The sequence below is a fragment of the Rhodnius prolixus genome, unplaced genomic scaffold, assembly GCF_049639745.1.
Source record: "Rhodnius prolixus isolate KJV_2025 unplaced genomic scaffold, Rpr scaffold_10, whole genome shotgun sequence".
Lineage (NCBI taxonomy): Eukaryota > Metazoa > Arthropoda > Insecta > Hemiptera > Reduviidae > Rhodnius > Rhodnius prolixus.
Genome location: NW_027411615.1, coordinates 28,717,156 through 28,736,057, shown reverse-complemented (window position 1 = coordinate 28,736,057; position 18,902 = coordinate 28,717,156). Strand labels below are relative to the sequence as shown.

General features: G+C 37.0%; 2 protein-coding genes across 2 annotated transcripts in view; one reads left to right on the top strand and one right to left on the bottom strand.

Moving 5' to 3' along the window:
• Positions 1 to 964, bottom strand: part of LOC141456669 (uncharacterized) — a 33,708-nt gene extending 32,744 nt beyond the window's left edge. Inside the window, exon 1 of the mRNA XM_074132833.1 lies at positions 821 to 964. Coding sequence (XP_073988934.1) covers positions 821 to 850 — 30 coding nt within the window. The 5' untranslated portion in view covers positions 851 to 964. The remainder of the gene's footprint in view (positions 1 to 820) is intronic.
• The window catches only part of Yip1d1 (Yip1 domain-containing 1), a 293,838-nt gene that overhangs the window by 111,951 nt on the left and 162,985 nt on the right, over positions 1 to 18,902 (top strand). The gene's annotated exons all lie outside the window — the stretch shown is intronic.

The following is an 18,902-nucleotide window of genomic DNA, read 5'->3' as shown; positions in this document are numbered from 1 at the left end:
ACTCACTTACTGTATTACGAAATTTCGTATTATGGCCCATCAAAAAAGTTGAGTTTTAGCTTTTGGCCCCTCTCTTAAAAAAAAAATTTGCCCATCGCTGTGCTAAGCCATCCAATGTGCAGAGAATTAAAAGTCCTCAGACTATGTACAAACTTGTCAATGCTTCTTACAACGTTTCCAATGATACCCTCCTCCGTAAAGACTTCAAAATATCTTTTATTTTTTAAACAAATCTGCTCTAGCTTTCTTACCTTCCACACTATCTAACCAGATTACCTAATTAAAACCCAGCATCAGCTTAAATCCATTACAATAGATCTCGCCAATGACCTGCTGATATGATCAAGCTGGATTAGTCCAGCAATGGCAGGCATTTCTTTTCTCTTTCTCAGCGGATGTGGTCATTAAGTAAGCACGAATTTATTGGTAAAGAATGGAAAAATAATTAAATAAAACTATAAAAAAATACTTTTGGCAATTCGAGTTATTATTATTTCATTGAAGAAATTCTGAAATGCAATTACCAAATTTGGTGAAGTGGAGGGCACCTTGATTATTCTATTTTTGTTTTTCTAAAAAAATCTAAATTTGTTGTTACTCTACATTTTTTCCGCTCAAAAACGGCCCCGTTCTTTTTGTATTTAATTTGTTTTAATGGATATGTAATAGGACTAATTATTGGGCTATCGGAAATTATGTAGGCCTTGATGAATAGTGTAAAGCCATTGATGAACAGACAATTTTTGGAGTTTACAAGAGGCAATAAACAAATTGTAGACTATCCCTTATTTTTTTTAAAAGAAAACCAAACTTATTTTACCGTCATTTCTTCCAGCAAGTTCTTCTGCATGTTGATGGTTCAACGTTTCCAAAACTTGATTGATTTTAATAACTTTAAAAAATTATTTAATTAAATTTAAATTATGTAAAAAAAAAGATCCATGAATAGAGAATAATTATTTTATTCTCCATATGTTAAATTGTTAACATTTTTTATTTATTTTTCTACCTATAAAACAATCACAAAAGTTTTGCTTCTTATTATTTAGTGAGATTTAGAGAAAACAGAGAAACTGGTAATTTCATACCAAAAAAATGGGAGGGAAAATTCGATTCAGACCAACTCTGTGAAAACGGTGGTCTTAAGATTTGACTCAAAAGTCACATTTAGTAAAATTTACTATCTCTCTAACTGTAAAATATAAATACTAATGAAATATGTAAATGAATTACAAAATTTGAAGCACTAACTGTTTAGTTGATGTGCTGCTTCAAAGAAAAGATTTTTTTAGTTTTTTAAACCATGTTTTCTGAAAATGGTTGCAATAATTTTCTTTTAACTTTGTGTAATTTGTGGTGGATTCTTAGGAAGTATAAAGTGCAATTTAAGTTTTCTGAAAATGAGATCTCAAAATGTGTGTTTTCGAAATCAGAACTTTGAGGAATCAAAATACTTTTTTCTCTTATTTATTTATTTATTTATTTATTGTATTTGTGGTCTTGTTTGCACATTAACCAATTACTTTATATAGCGAAGATCTCTTCACTATGAAGTATCTTGTAAAGAATCTCCGTACGTCCATTTAGATTTATATGATAAGGTGAAAGAAGAATGGGGGGATTTAACATACCTAGCTTTTATAGCGCGCATGAGGGAAATCATAATCAACCCTTATTTACTATTTACGGACGGATCAAAATCGGAGCAGGGAGTAGGTTGTGCTGTACTTGACCCGCAAACGGGAAGTTTTCGCCTATACAAGCTCCCTAATAATGCCTCAATATTTACCGCAGAAATCGTAGCGATTTGGAATGCGGTAATCCTGGCGGAACAAATACAAAGTAATGACATAATAGTCATTCTTAGTGATTCTAAAAGTGCACTCCAAAAAATAAAACGTCCGGGCGATGTTTTTGATCCCATAATTATAGAAATTATAAGTCATTTGATTAATGCAATGGGTAGGTTGCATCTGGTTTGGCTGAAAGGGCATGCTGGGATAGTAACGAGAAAGTCGACGTGCTAGCAAAAAGAGCGATCTTGTTAGGGGAACACACTCCAGTGCTCAATTTAGCGGATTTCGAAGGTGCTTTAAGAAAGCGTTGTTATGACGCATGGCAAAAGCTCTACGATCTGGAAAAAGAAATTAAGGGTAAATATTACGCTGATTTACAGCCTAGGATTCCCAACAAGCCATGGTTTGTAGAAGTACTGGAGGGGGAAGGCAATTTTACACAACAATAATGCGACTGAGGTTCAACCATAATCTCACAAATCCGCATCTGCATAAAATTAAGTTATTAGATAGTCCCAAATGTGATTGCAATAGCGGGGAGGATGGGGACATCGATCACCTCCTCTTCAGATGCAGTAGATATAATAGAAATAGAGACAAGTTCCTAAAGGAATTGGCAACACATGTACGATTTCCCTGTAGTGCTAAAAGTGTTTTAGCTATAATGAATCCTGATGCGCTACGAATTATTTGCAAATTCATTAGAGAGAATAAAATAAAAATATAGGACTTTTTTCTCTTATTGACTTAAAAAAAAAAGAAAAAAAAGAAGAAGTTTTTCAGCAGCATGATAATGCAAGACCGTAAACTATATGCATCAATTAGCCTCAAATATTAATAAACCGGATTTGAACTCCTTCGTCATAATTGTTTATAGTCTAAACTCAATCCTTCGCAATACCACTCTATTTCGAAATCGAAACACGGCTCTTTTTTCCCGTAGAAGAGGAATCTAGTGAATTATTTGCCAGCAAAGTACTTTGGTATTACCAAAGAGTACTTATTGGTACAGTAACAGAATCACCTAGCTTAGCGTACCTGGATTCCCAATAGGTGAGCCCGGATTCGAATCTAGCTGATGGCACTTAGATTTTTCTTCCTTCCTAGGATAGATGTTTCTTACTGCTCATTGTACGGCACTCAATTGTAGTGCACTAAATAAAAGCCAATGACAGCAAATTTTGTCAAACATAACCGAATTCAAAAATGTTATATTTCCAGTTAGTCCTTAATTTGGAGAATTTGGCCTTATATACGTATGTAAAAGTGCCATCAGAGGGGGCTGCTGACAACGCCATACAGCCTGAAGGTTAGGGTGATAGTCTAGGAAGGTTTAGCGTCATTTTAGAGTATTTACCTTACAGTTTTTCATAGTGTTTAACGACGGTGAACTATAACTAGTAATTTAATTTGTAAGACGGTTTTCAAAAATAGATTTTCTTATTCTGTGATGTAAAAGTGCCATCAGAGGGGGCTTGCCTACAACGCCACACAGCCTGAAGGTTAGGTTGATAGTCTAGGAAGGTTTAGCGTCATTTTAGAGTGTTTACCTTACAATTTTTTAAAATTTTAACGACGGTGAACTATAACTAGTAATTTAATTTGTAAGACGGTTTTCAAAAATAGATTTTCTTATTCTGTGATGTAAAAGTGCCATCAGAGGGGGCTGCCTACAACGCCACACAGCCTGAAGGTTAGGTTGATAGTCTAGCAAGGTTTAGCGTCATTTTAGAGTGTTTACCTTACAGTTTTTCATAGTGTTTAACGACGGTGAACTACGAGGGTCGTTTGAAAAGTCCGTGCAAAGTCAGAGAGATAGCACTACTGGCGCGTATCGAGGTTATGTTTAGTTAGTAGCATCTCTTGGAAGAACACACACCAAGTTTCAGCCAGATCGGTCTATTTCTTTGTGTTTGGCATTCGTTTGAATCGAGGAAGTCGAGTGATTTTAAAAAAAATGGACGAAAAAGAATTTCGTGTGTTGATTAAACACTACTTTATGAAAGGCAAAACGCCTGAGGAGACTAAAGAGAAGCTTGATAAACATTATGGTGACTCTGCACCTTCGATTAGAACAGTTTATAAGTGGTTTCAAAATTTTCGGAGTGGCCATATGGGCACAAGTGACGCTGAACGTTCTGGACGCCCTGTTGAGGTTACTACTCCAGAAATCATTGATAAAATCTATGATATGGTGATGGATGACAGAAGAGTGAAGGTGCGTGAGATTGCTAGTGCTGTGGGCATCTCGAATGAACGGGTACATAATATTTTGCATCAACATTTGGACATGACAAAGCTATCCGCAAGATGGGTGCCGCGATTGCTCACGCTTGACCAAAAACAAAATCGTGTGAAGTGTTGCCAGGACGGTTTGCAGCTGTTCCAGAAGAATCCGCAAGACTTTAAGCGTCGTTTCGTCACTGTGGATGAAACATGGATACATCACTACACTCCTGAGACCAAAGAACAATCTAAACAATGGGTTACCAAGGGGGAATCTGCGCCAAAAAAAGGCGAAGACCGTTCCTTCGGCCGGAAAGATTATGGCGACTGTCTTTTGGGATTCGCAAGGAATAATCCTCATCGACTATCTGGAAAAGGGTAAAACTATTACAGGTGCATATTATTCATCGTTATTGGACCGTTTGAAAACCGAGCTGCAAGAAAAACGCCCACGATTGGCCCACAAAAAAGGTCCTTTTCCATCACGACAACGCACCAGCTCACACCTGTGGTCGCAAAATTAATGGAAATAGGGTTCCAACTCGTTTCACATCCCCCCTATTCTCCAAACTTGGCTCCCTCGGACTACTATTTGTTCCCCAATATGAAGAAATGGCTGGCGGGAAAAAGATTTTATTCAAACGAGGAGATGATTGCAGAAACGAATGGCTATTTTTCAGACTTGGACAAATCCTATTATTCGGAAGGGGTCAAGAAACTAGAGCAGCGTTGGACGCAGTGTATAATCCTAAAAGGAGACTATGTTGAAAAATAAAAAAGGTTTACCCCAAAAAATTAAGTAGTTTTTATTTTTGCACGGACTTTTTAAACGACCCTCGTATAACTAGTAATTTAATTTGTAAGACGGTTTTCAAAAATAGATTTTCTTATTCTGTGATGTAAAAGTGCCATCAGAGGGGGCTGCCGACAACGCCACACAGCCTGAAGGTTAGGCGATAGTCTAGGAAGGTTTAGCGTCATTTTAGAGTGTTTTCCTTACAGTTTTTCATAGTGTTTAACGACGGTGAACTATAACTAGTAATTTAATTTGTAAGACGGTTTTCAAAAATAGATTTTCTTATTCTGTGATGTAAAAGTGCCATCAGAGGGGGCTGCCGACAACGCCACACAGCCTGAAGGTTAGGCGATAGTCTAGGAAGGTTTAGCGTCATTTTAGAGTGTTTTCCTTACAGTTTTTCATAGTGTTTCATCTTTACAGAATAATCAAATCTGTTTTTGAAAACCGTCTTACATATAATGTATCTGGTAGGATAAATTATGAAATTCCCTATTACTAATTAGGTACCTACAAATTGTCTTGATCACAACAGTTTACAATTTTAAGTAAATAATCAAGTTTAAATATTGCTATCTTAATTAATGTCTAAGTGGTAGTTTGTAATGTTAAAATAGATAGTAAGTTCAGGTTGGAATTGGCCTAAATGGTTCAACGATTTTGGTTAATTTAATTTTCTTAAGGTTAAAGGCAAGGCAGAGGCGTACACATACCTGGTTTTATTTATACAGGTTTATGTTAGGACAACATATTTAGCGCCTGTCCTTGTTTTATAGTTTAGGAGGAGTCAGTCCGAGCTATACACAGTCTAGGGGTTATATCTAATACGAAGTGTTTGTGTGCGCGTACGTATATGCATGCACGAGTTTTCGTAATTGAGTTGTGGCCGGGTCAGTGTGGTGTTTAGATAGCAAGGGGTTCGCAGAGCAGGGTTTTATGTAGCAGGGTCTCTCCCGGCCAGAGTAAAGGGTCCGCCTGGGATATCTCTAGGGATGGCTAGTTACCTAGTATCTAGTTGGTACTTCCTTTTTAGTAAAACGCCACACACACACACTCTCAAAATGTCTTTGACAATCATCTACACACTTGCTAATCATCAACTTTAACCTCTCCTCTCTGTTACACGTGTAACCTTTCTCAAACAGAATTTTACTTGTTCCAAATTCTGTTCACATTTATTCTTTAATTGAATTTTCAAACAGTATTCCCAATTTAAATGTATTACTAGGTAATAAATTGAATTAGTGAATTAGGTATTTCCATGATTCTTTATTGACTTTGTACGTTGTCGAGTTTGGGACTGCCATTCCGGAAGAAAGGTATTTGAGTTACTGGATAGTAAACTGGACAGAAAACTAGATAGAGACATTTTGCTCTACTGAACTTTCATCAATGCCCTTCATTCCAGTGAATTGAATCTGCAGTTATTACCATCGAACCAAATATAATCGTGGGCTAATATTTGTTTTTGTTTTTTAATTTTAATTAAATTATAATTATTATAAATAGGAAAGGAATTAGCTGGCTGATTAACGCACTGATTCCTACGCGGTGATTCCGGGTTCGAATCAAGCTGCTGGCCCGTAGATTCCAAAGAACTTCTTACAGCTCATTGCCTAGTGGGTGCACAGAGTTTTCTGTAACAAGTGAACACTTTCTGGTTGTCTGCAGTGGGTTAATGAAAGCTCCTGGCGCCAATGAACTCAGATGTTGACGCGCCTGAAATTAAAACAACAAAGAAGAAATAAAATTGCAAAAAATGAAGAATGAGAATTCATTAATTGAAATATTTAATGTATTCACAAACGTGTAATACATAATATAGTTCTTTATTTTCTCTTTTTTTGTATTAAGGCGCGACTGCATTTGAGGTTATTGGCGTCCGGAGCTTTTTCCAGTGCATTTGCGGCCTCTGGAAAGTGTTCTTTCGTTACAGACTAGACAGCACTGTCCATTACCGTGAGTGAGCTGTAAGAAGCTTCTAGGAAAAGCTAAGGATTCGAACCTGGGATCTCCGCGTTGGAATCCAGTATTGGCTAACCACTCAGCTAATAGGCGCATTCACATCTAATCAGTTAACCATAGAATTTAGTTTTAAAAAACCCCCTACAGTATGCGGAATTAAAATCAGACAATGACGTGTATACACGACGAACGCAGTTTACAACGTCGTAATATTTATTTTTGAGTAATTAAAATGTTTATAATGAAATGTTAAATTATTTTTACGAATTACTGCTCATATAGAAGTATAAGTTTGACAGCTGTTTATCTAGTGACAGCTGATTAGTAGAAATACTAGACGGACGTTGCATTATCACAGCTATTAATCCCTGATTGGCTGAAATCATTAAAATGTAGCAAATTGATTGCTGTTGAGTTTGTGAGTGAAATTATCTAATGTAATGTAATAAATTAATTGAATTAAATCTAAACTGATATTCTTTACTTTTCTGTTTCAGGTAGGCGAGAGAAATCTTAAAATTTTCTTAAATTGAATTAAATTTAAGACAACTAATATCTGGTAAGCTGGAAAATTATAAATATTCATTAATTAGGAAACATTTGGTGATGTTGAGATTAGCAAGTTAGTTCTGCATTCCCGCCAGATAGATCGCAAAGTTATTTGAATCTGTGTTAGTGAATGGACAGCAAGTCCGTCAATATAAAGTGCCAGTGAATGTTCCAACTGCTACTGACTGTCGCTGGGTCTGTTTTACATTGCAAAATCTTGCGGCACGGCCAGGGTAGTGATAACTAGAATCAGTTAGACCACAGTTGCCAGATAGCCTTGAAACAGCTCTCCAGTCAGGCAGTGTGGAGTCACACCTTATTTAGGTACACTTGGAAAACTCTCTTACTTCCAGCATCTTCTCCCCATAGCTTTCACTGCTCATCCACAACTGCTACTAACTTCTCCCTTTACTTTAATACTCAGTCTCAGGTATCTAGACAGGGCTTTATTGTCTAACTTTCTCAGATAAATACTCTCATTCAATTTATTCTATTATTCCCATTGCCATGCTTTAACTAATTCAAATTATTCTTTCGCATCTTGAATTTCCTCAGTTTTTCAAGACTTCCTTCTTTCTCTGCCTTTAACCAGTTAAGCGTGGAATTTACTTTTACAAACCCTCCTACAGTATGAGGAATTAAAATCAGACAATGACGTGTATACACGTCGAACGCGGGGCAAAACAACCAAAAGTTTACAACGTCGTAATAGTCACTGCAAGCGACTTTTTCTGCAATCTCTTGGGCTTGAGATTACCAGAGCATTCTGTGCTCATTCAATATCTTGCACCGCTTTACGTAAGCATTGCTCTAGTTAACTAGAGAAGCAAGAGCTTTTACAAGGAAGAAAAGAGCTTTGAATTCTGTGCAAAATGAAATCTTGGTCGTACTGAGGTCTGAACCTCTAACTAAGGTAAAAACGGCAATGCACAAGGGTTGAGAGCTTCTATTTGTGTGCATAATTCCTAATCTCTAATGCGGAGACCAAACATGTACCAACCACTTATCATTTGACTGACTTCCACCACCCCTCTCCGTATAAAATACTTGGCAGTTCTGTTGGTAAGGTAAAGGAAACATCCCACCATAAAATATTCTTATTGTATTTTATTAAAATTTCGAGTTTTTATAGTTAATGGCAATTTTGTTATTTTTCACAACGAGAATAAACGTTGAACGCACCGTAACAGAGATTTGGTTTACACGTGTATACACGTGAAACACACTTAACAGGCTAAGGTCTCTGGTGCCAGGAGCTTTTCTTCAACTTTTTTGCCGGTTTCAGGTTAGACAACAACATTGGTTTCTAATCCATGATCTCCGCTTGAGAATCCAGTACTCTAGCCGCTTTACCTCAGTGTTTAGGGCTCCGTGTCGCTTCTTTTGAAGATTTTTTTCAATATTATGGTTTCTTGATTTTTGGGTACCATTGCGAGCCATTCACCAGGTTTTTCTGATAATGTGTTAACCATATAGACAATGTGGTTCTTTTTTTTATAAGTCATACAAGGCGATTTTTGAAGCATAATTCAGTTAATAATATAATTCAATCTCTCTTTAGTACCTGGGAGGTTGTTAGAAGATATAGTATTCAATTCAACCTGCTGACAGATATTTTTTGTTTCTATAGCTTTAGAAAATTAGGTTCAATTAATACATTTAATAATTAAGAATAGATTATGGCTTTTTAAAAACAAACAGCGTGTATAAGAATTCATTTTTGAAACATCAATTTAGTTAAAAGCTTGGTCAAAGCTAAGGTAATAGGTAAAAGAAAGTGGATTGAGCAAAAGAAAAGTGTCAGCAAGGCACTTAGCTAAGGGACTTAAGACTGTCTTATCAGTAAGCTTTAGCTTGACTAAGAAATACTTTACTTAGAAGGAGTCCCAGGGTAAGAAGAAAACCGAGTTTATACCTTAAGAGTTGGAACAAGAGTTTTTGGTGCGGTGTTGTATCGTCTAGAGTGTTTAGTAAGGTTGTAATGAGGTCACCCTGCAGATATTATCTTACAAAGTCCTTACAGGCGCTTCCTTCCTGCGCGTACTTACTGGTGTAACCCACCACCAGGAGCGGCGCTCACTATTGCTGGCCCCAAGTAGCAGCTTACTTATTCACTAGCCTATCTGGTTTATATAACCACTCTTCAGCTAGTGTACTTCTCTCTTATTACCCTACACACAAACAATTCCAGCTTGTGTTTACGTAAGCACCCCGCCCCGTGTTGAGAGTGTGTGCAAAGTCTGCGTCACTATAAGATCCCTTTTATGAATAAAGAGAGAGGCCTTCCCCCCTTCCTTCTTTCACTTTTTGCAACGGCCCCAAAGCCTTCGAGTTTAAGGGGTTGGGCACGCCTTCGAATGCTATCCAGTAATGTTAGGTAAGATGTCTACATTGTAGAAGGCATATTAAAAAAAATGACGTCACTGATGTAAAGAAGCTTTACTGTGTAAAAAACCCTCAGCCTAAAGTAAAGGGTCATTTTATCCAGAATGCCAAGCCTGCTTGAATGTTATACGTAATGAATAGAAATGGTACACTTGCAGTATACTTTGACTCTGCAAAGGCTAAAGAGAAAAAAAAGATACACAATTTCCTTCCCTTTTCTTTCAAAGAAAAATCATATATAAACCATAGAATAATATATCTCTGCTTAGAAGATGCTCTACTGACAGATTTACGGAATTGTTTGGATAACTTCTCTCCCAAAATAAGTTTGGAGCTTACCGCACAGGCTCTACTCAACTTAATTTTTGTCAAATATATTTTCTATAAATAATACTTTACGGCGCAGACTAACAAATTTAGTAAAGTAAAGTAATCGCCGATTTCTTCAGGAAGGCTATACGTCCAACTACCGAATTAGGATGCCGTGGACGGAGGCTACTAGCAAACATACTTTACTGTAAATTCCTCATATTAACCATTAAATAAAATGCAAGACTTAGATCGGGAATCGAACCCACTAAACCAACAATACATCTTAGCTTCACAGGTCTCGCCTCTAACCGCCTCTACGGTGGCGCCTAACAAATTTAGTATTCTCTTATTAAAGAAAGTATTGTTTTGTTAAATTGAATAATAAATAATTTATTTCAAAAGCCATTTTGATTAGCTCCCTGCTGTAGAGTAAATCGTTGCAATAATTCAAATCAAATTCAGTAGCAGGCGCTGAATGATAGCGATAAATTTATTTGAATTTATACAATAAACGGAATGTTAAAAAGAGAGTACATTATTTCATCGCATTTCTCCATTTTTTTTTTGCTTTTACGGAGTTAATCAAGTTGTGGAATGAATGGCTCAAGTATTTCCTATCTCCTAGAATGCCATCCCAATCCACTATGCCGCGACATAGCCTCCTACAGATCCTTCTATTCCCTACAGATAGAATACTCCTCTAACTCTCTACACTAGCTGCAGGTTTTTCCTCTCCTTTTTTCCCTGCATTCCAATCCTCCTCACCTAACTTTTCTCTTTCTTCACTAGATAAGAAGGTTAAAATGTATAATACATTTACACTTCTGTATGTCTGTTCTAGATACAGTTTCGAGACTCCGTTTCAGGTGATCCTCAGATCGAGGAATGAATGGAGGGTAAACTGGACCGAACAGTGCCAGAAGGGAGTCATGTGGTTTACGGATGGCTCCAAGATGGCCTGCGGGACCGGAGCTGGAGTGTATGGGGCTAAACCTAAGGTACTCATTGAGAGTCCTCTTGGGAGATACGCTACTGTATTTCAGGCCGAGGTCTTTTCCATTAGAGCTTGCGCTGGGGAAAATCTGCGAATGGATCTTAGAAATAGGGAGATTTGCATTTTTTCGGACAGTCAAGCGGCACTGAAGGCCCTCTCTTCCTTCAGAAGAGATCAACTGGCTCGGCACAACAAAGTCCGATTGGAATGGGTGCCGGGCCATGTAGGGATCAAGGGGAATGAAATAACTGTTCAGTTGGCCAGGAATGGAGCTAATACTCCCTTCACTGGTCCGGAACCAGTCCTGGGGATCTCTAGGGGGTGCAGTTCGTGAGGCTCTCAGAGACTAGATCTGGAGAGAACACGAAAAGTACTGGGTGATGCTTCCAGGGGTCAAACACAGCAAGAGGGTTATGCCCTTGTTGTGCAAACAAAGAACTAAAGTGACTCTAGGTTTGGGCAGCAATCAGATTACTCTGATTACAGGCCTATTCACGGGGCACGGAAGGTTCAGAAAGCACCTGCACAAGATAGGGCTTATTAGCTCGGAACCTTTGTGCAGATTGTGCCAGGAAGAGGAGGAAACGGCCTCTCACCTGTTGTTCAATTGCGTTGCAATTGAGAGACTGCGCTATGACATCTTTGGAACCTTGAGGCCAAAGGAGATAATAGCGCAGAAGGAACTAGTAGGGAAAGCTCTCGACCTTCTTAGGAGGGGAGGTTTCACCTATTAGGTTTAAGGGGAAGGCACAATAAGCCTCGTGTGGCTGTGGTGCCGTGGGGATAGGGTCCCGCCCCGTCTTTTTAAAATCTAAAAAAAATCTACACTTCTGTATTTATTTTATGTATATATTTATTGTGATAAATTTTAATTCATTCATTCATGTTTCCTATCTACAATAATTTCTTAATTACTTGTGATTAGAAGCAAAGTTGTTAATGAGAAATTAATTTGAAACCCAAATAAATAATGAGAAATGAGGCTCCACGATAGCCGAGCGGTTAGAGGGGAGACCTGTAAAGCTAATATGTATTGTGGTACTGGGTTCGATTCCTGGTCTCAGGCTTTGGATTTTACTTAATGATTTATAAAAAGAAATTTACAGTAAAGTATGTTTCCTAGTAGCCTCCGTCCATTACACCTAATTGGTAGTTGGGCGTAAAGTGCGCCAGAAGAAGTAGGCAATTACTTTACTTTAGTTTAATGAGGAATGGCCACTTTATTTAGCCTCATTGAAATGAGTGAATCAATGTTTTTCACTTCACTGTATGAGAAATTCAATTCAGCGTCAACAAACAACTGAGAAATAGAAAGAGAAATAAACAAAAATACTGAGAAAACCTTCTTGTTGACAAAGTTGGAGAAGATAGGAGTACGTTAGTATATAAGAGACGCTTGGATACATTGTGAACTTAATTAAGTCTTATTGTACTGTTACACTGATTTAGCTTTTCTGGGCGTAAAGTCTCTATTGTTAGGATTGTGAGAGAAATTCACTGCATAGCTAACATTGGAATTGTACTGAGCCAGGATTGTCAAAGCTTGTGTGCCGTTGTTTCTATTTGGGTTAGGATATGTTTGTTGTCATTACCCATTTCCACCCACATACTAGCATATATATATATATATATTACTCTCACCTAAATGTATTGTTTAGGGCCAAACCTTGCTTTAATTTGAAAACCTCAGGTTGGTAATTAACTAGGGACCCTATCAAACAATACTAGGCGATCTAAAGTAAGATTAGTGTGTCCGCCCCTGGTCTCCGGCCGCCCATATAAAACTGGGAAATGGTTCTCCGCGCTACAGAATTCTTCTACTTCTTCTTCTTCCAGTTTAGCCGCTCCTCAGCATAGGTGGAAACTTACTTTTCACTAGAAGTCTTTTTTGTAAATTATTACTACCCAGTCCCTACACCCTGGCTTCTAGTTCACTTTTGACACATTATATTACTGGTTGTAGAAATGTGGCCAAGACCATACTCTTTGCTGCTTTCATCTCTATTCTTTCTAGGAGGAGCAACGTATTATCTACAATTTCATTTCTTCAATCAAATATATCTTTGTTACATTTCCTTCCTTTCGATTCTAATCTTTCTTTAAGTGAATGAAATTAATTATCCTATTCTTAAGATATTATTCTTCACAGCATAAAGTCTGCATACCTAATCGTAAATATTTCTGTATTGGCAAATAAGTCGGAGCTTTTAACAGTTCGGTATCGCAAACTGGTTTTCATTCCCGTATTTGTTTGCCTTGGATTTAATTAAATGATGTAACAAGTAAGAAAATTGCACTTTACACGCAATTGAAAACAGTCACTTATAAATCGAAGAAAAATCAAATTTATTTCATTTGCTAAACTATGCGGTTCGTGCGGCTCTCAGAGATTGGATCTGGAGGGAGCACGAGAAGAACTGGATGATGTGTCCCGCCTTGGCTGTGTAAGCAAAGAACCAAAGAGACCCTGTGTTTGGGCAGAATAAATATTTTTCTAATCACAGTCTTATTCACGGGGCATGGTAGGTTCAGGAAGTATCTGCGCAAGGTGGGGCTTATCAGCTCGGAGCCGTTGTGCAGATTGTGTCAGGAAGAGGAGGAGACGGCCTCTCACCTGTTGTTCGATTGCAACGTTGCAATTTAGCGGTTACGCTATGAAACCTTAGGAACTTTGAGACCAATGGAGATAGTAGCGCAAAAAGAACTAGTAGGGAAAGTCTTCAACCTCTTTAGTAGGGGTGGTTTCGTCTACTAGATCCAAAGGGGAGGGTTCAATAAGTCTTGTGGCTGCAGTGCTTTGGGGTATAGGTTCCGTCTCGTTTCAAAACTATAAATCTAAATCTAATCTACTAAACGATACCTACTTTTCTATGTTAAATTTTCATTTAATTATTTTTCTTTTTGTCGAAAATGGAAATCTTTTTTCTTTTAATCTACTTCAACAATTGTTACCTCCTAAAAGCAGTCAATGTAAGTTAAATGGGTGCCACACTGATAGCGAGCCAATATTTTGTAGATGAAAATGGTCAGCATAAGGATCAGTGAGATCTAATAAGTTCTCAAATATAAGGTTTATTAGAAACATTAATTTTAGAAGGATTTTTAAGATGATGTAAGGATTAAATCACCCACTATAGTGGCTAGAAATAGGCTTTTTGGACAAAGCAGTCAATCAGTCTCTCAAATTCTTGGCTGGATTCCTTGCAGGGCATTGGGGGTTTCACAAGTTTTTTCTACTTAATGGAGGTTTATGACATATTTTTAGACTGCTGGTAAGAAGGAAGACTCTGCCACCGTTGATCTTGGACTGCTCGGGTTGTGAGAAGGGCCAAGTGCTTTGGTCAGATATTTCGCTAAAAGATTGCTCTCCAAAATTTAAGATTTAATGATTAATAGTTTAATACCTCCTAAAAGCAGTCAATGTAAGTTAAATGGGTGCCACACTGATACCGAGCCAATATTTTGTAGATGAAAATGGTCAGCATAAGGATCAGTGAGATCTAATAAGTTCTCAAAAAATTATAATGAAAATTTAATGCAGTAAAATTATTTACATGGGCATCAATTGTTACAAAATATCAATTAAAACACGCTTTTTCAGACGTATCTAATTGACTGAAATCACGAGCTGAAGTAAGAGTGAAATGTTGGGGACTTTCTGATTTTTATATCTTTTATCGTTTAATCAATCCTTTTCACTTAATTTTTTAAACTGATTTTATTGTTAAGGAGATATTTATAGGAGGATTTATTTCATAAAAATACAATAATTTGCATTTAGAGCTTAGTCTTTTGGGTGAGGTTGTTGACATTGCTCTAAGATTGGTTAGAAGCATTAGTATTTCACAGTACTAAAATGTGGTTTTATTTTGGGCAGCGTATCGTATCTTTGACTTTCTCTCAGCTGAAGTAAGAGGAAGGAAGCGACAAAAATTACAGCTATAATTTCTCATTTAATTCACAATAACTACGCAAAGATATGTTTAATAGTAAACTCCGTCAGGAACAGTAATCCATTCCTTAGAGATAGCCGACTTATTTCGAGGTTAATAACACCATTCTGTGCCAGAACCTGAAGCTGGATATTATCTCTATTACATTCAAAGCGCACTTTTCCTTTACATGAACTTTTTCTTCTTCTTTTTTTTGTTGTTGTTGTTGCTAAAGAAAACCAATTTTTATACGATATCCTCCTCAACGATAGAACTTTGTAAAAGAGCTTGAAAGTGGTAAGAGGGCAAGAAAAACGAAATAGGAAACCCCCTTTGAGAATTACATCCCCTTCTTAGTAAAACGTTAAGAAGTATAGTGAAAAAGCTTTACTATGTTGCGTAGGCGTATAAGTGTTGATCTTGCTGAAGATAGATTGCCACCATCCTGAGATATTATATAATCCTTCCCTCTGCAACCTATCCCAGGATTGGGATCCCTTTTCTTCACTATACTTTATGTATCCGCTCCACCATAACCCTACATCTTCTTTTTTTTCAGCTCTTTCCCGTTCAATGTTGCAACTTATTTTGATTTTTTTCCTATAAGATTGGTAAAACAAGTTATTTGTTGAATAAATATGATAAGTAGGCACTAGTCATCCAATTCTATCCACACTATTCAATTTGGGTCTTTCTATTAAAGTGTTGAAATAAGGCGGTAAAAAAAACTTCAGAATTTCCCAGTATAAACGATCAGTTTTCGCTAACTCCAAATTTATAACTTAAATCGAAATCTAGTTAAATAAAAGCCACGTTTACTCTCCGGCGGGGCTCTTGTCCACCTGTCTTCTTCAGCAGAAATCCTCTTCCTTGTTGAGATCTGGTGCGCTATCTTGGGCCCCTCATAGATAACCCACACACTGGACTTAAAAGACAAGCAATGGCAAAACGTGCGGAACAGCTTTACAGATTACTTGGACGACGCTCCAAATTGCCCATAGAACTCAAACGCCTAATATACAGTACTATCCTCAAACCTATGCGGGCTAACAGACTAGAGCTGTGGGATTCAGCCAAAACTACAAACATCAGTCAAAACTACTATAGTTGACGCTTCTTTCTACGTGACTAACCTTACTCTTAACAACGACCTCAACATCCTCAACAATTCGCCAAGAGTAAAATATCAAAAACTTCATACTGTTCTCTCGACTAGCTCTAATCCTCTTGTGCAGTCTCTCGCCTCCTCTGACATCCCTAACAATACTCGCCGACTGAATCGCCAGATGTCACGCGACTTCCTTGCAGTCTGAAGACCTAAATATCATCAATATCCTGTAAAGAGTGCTACCGTTGAATAGTTTCTCTCCTCCTGCCTTCACGCATTCATCTATCCTATACAATATTACTATTTACTTATTATATATATACAGATTGTAAATAACGAAATAAATTAAAAAAAAAAATAAATAAATGAACGTTTTTATTTAAATTATATTGATAATTATTATTAATTAGCTATTTTTATTATTTATTTATAGCAATATCTGAGTTAGTGAGTTAAATGTTAATAATATCTTACGGTAAAAAGACAGTCACGGAATGTTAGTTAGTGATACTTTCACATTGTGAGGTGCGCCTGGAGTGGACGAGGAGAATGCTGAACTTACAACTAAAGTTTACCAACAAGTAAACCTCCATGTTACCCTTACCCTACAACATTATCTATCCTTTTTCTCTAAGTGTTCCTTTAGTATGTTACCCAAGCTGACTGTGTATTTACTGGGACTCGGGCTTGGATTAGAATTCCAGTAGCAAGAAAAAGAGTTCCACAACCTTTTACAAAGTCAACTCGAATACTTTAATTAATCTCAAGTAATCCCTTTGTACCTTACTCCGAAGAATCTTAATTTGTTCTAGTAATTGCTTCTGGTATATTACCTTGGGACTAGCACTGTGTGGACATAGGGACGAAGATAGTGGGTGGTAAGAATCGGAGTTCTCTCATCTCTATGTGGTTACGCGAATTACTTTTTACTAATTTTTTAATGTAAATTTCATACAATCCCAGCAAGCTGAAATATTAAATTTAGATTGGTCCTCACAACCAGGAGGCATGGCTGAAACTGCATCGTCAACCGAAAGGACCTGAATTTTAAGAATTTAAATATTAATGTGGCGTATTTCCACCCTTGGGTTGACCACTGTTTGTAACGATTTGATGACGTCTTAAGTGTAATTCTGAGAGGATTATTTCTATATTCTACATTAAAGCTGGACACCACATTATTCATCTTGACAGCTCTTTTTATACAGGGTGAACCAGTAAGTATTGTCCATAGGCCTACTGTGTGTAGAACATCTAAGTGGAGTACAATGACGAATTGGCCTACTTCATATTTCCCACTGTTGTTGAGTGACGTCACTTTAATTTTTTTTCTAAAATCATTACTTTTTCCAATAAAAATGTTATTGCTCAGAAAGTTTTAGTCCGAATTCGATTCTGATGACGCAGTTAGAAAGACAGATAAATTTCCTAAAAACTGACACCATTTCGAAGCATTAAGTTATTCTCGAAACACAGCCTCAATCTTCCTCCGAATGCTGGAAAAATAAAAGTAATCGAAATTTTTAAGAAAACCCTTATGTGATCATTTTCAGACCTAGGTGCTGGCACTTTTTATAAAAGTTTCCTTGTTTAATGGGCTTTCAAACGGTATATCATTTTCCAGGATTCCTTTTATCTTCGTACGAGAAATTACGTTTGTTTTACAAGAAAACGTGTTCACGAGCACTCAACAGTGTTAGTTATCAAGTTGTTTAATTCATTGTAAACTCTTTTAGATGGACCAGTAGTCAATTTTTAAAGTAGATTGTCTTAAATTAAGAAAGTCAAAGGTTACAAATTGCACTAAAAAAAAAGTATTTCAGAGATCAGAATATTCAGAATACACAGCCTACTGTGTATAGATGTACTATACACAGTAGGCCTATGGACAATACTTACTGGTTCACCCTTTAGATGTTCAATAGGGCCGACTGGGCTGAGAGTGTTTAGAGAAGATTTAGCTTGCAGCAATCCTGTTGTCAAAGAAGAATCTATGGTGGGCCAGGAGTTAGGGTTCGGAGCTTGGGTTAGTTTGAAAGCCCGAATAGAATTTTTTTTTTAACCAACAAACATTAACTACGTGAAGGCACTTTCAGAGGCTGTTGCTCCAATTTGTGCCAATATTTTTTTGGAAACTAAATTTTGGTTTATGCTCGTGATTGTTTGACCATTGTTATCAGCAAGAATTGTTTTCAACTATTTGGACAATGTTTCAATTCGATGTTTAAAGAGAACAACTTCTAATCTTGATTTAAACTCTGTTAAAACCCCTAGCTTCATGTCGCATAATGAAATGTGTAGCTTTACTAGAAGCCGCTCAATACTTGAAGTTTTCTTCTGAGTTAGGATTATGGAAATATGCATCAGAAATTTATCCCGAACCATATTAAATTGATGCCTGTCGTATGCCTGGAGAAGTGAAATATGCCGTGAATTTTTAATTGGTTCAGACTTTTTTGGGGTTTAATATTAATTATTAATTTATTAATTTTTATGTTTTACGTTCATTTCTAGACTTCATTAGTCTCTTATTTATTATTATTTGTAGTAAAAATTAGTAAATTGTTAATTAGGAATTACTTGGACACCATTAAAAATAATAAGGGGCGACCACTTTTTGTGTCGCTCAGTGTTTAACGTGAAGAGTGACTAATGTAGAAGTATTTATACGGAAAACGGGACAAAGTTACTAGGGAACAGTTAATTATGGAGACAGGTTAGAGGGATTAGCTTGGAAGGTTATTTAAACTCTTCAAGTGATCTCTTTACCAACACTTTAGCTAACAGAATGGAGGCTGCGGTAGTATTTACCCCCCCACCGAGAACAAACATAACTACC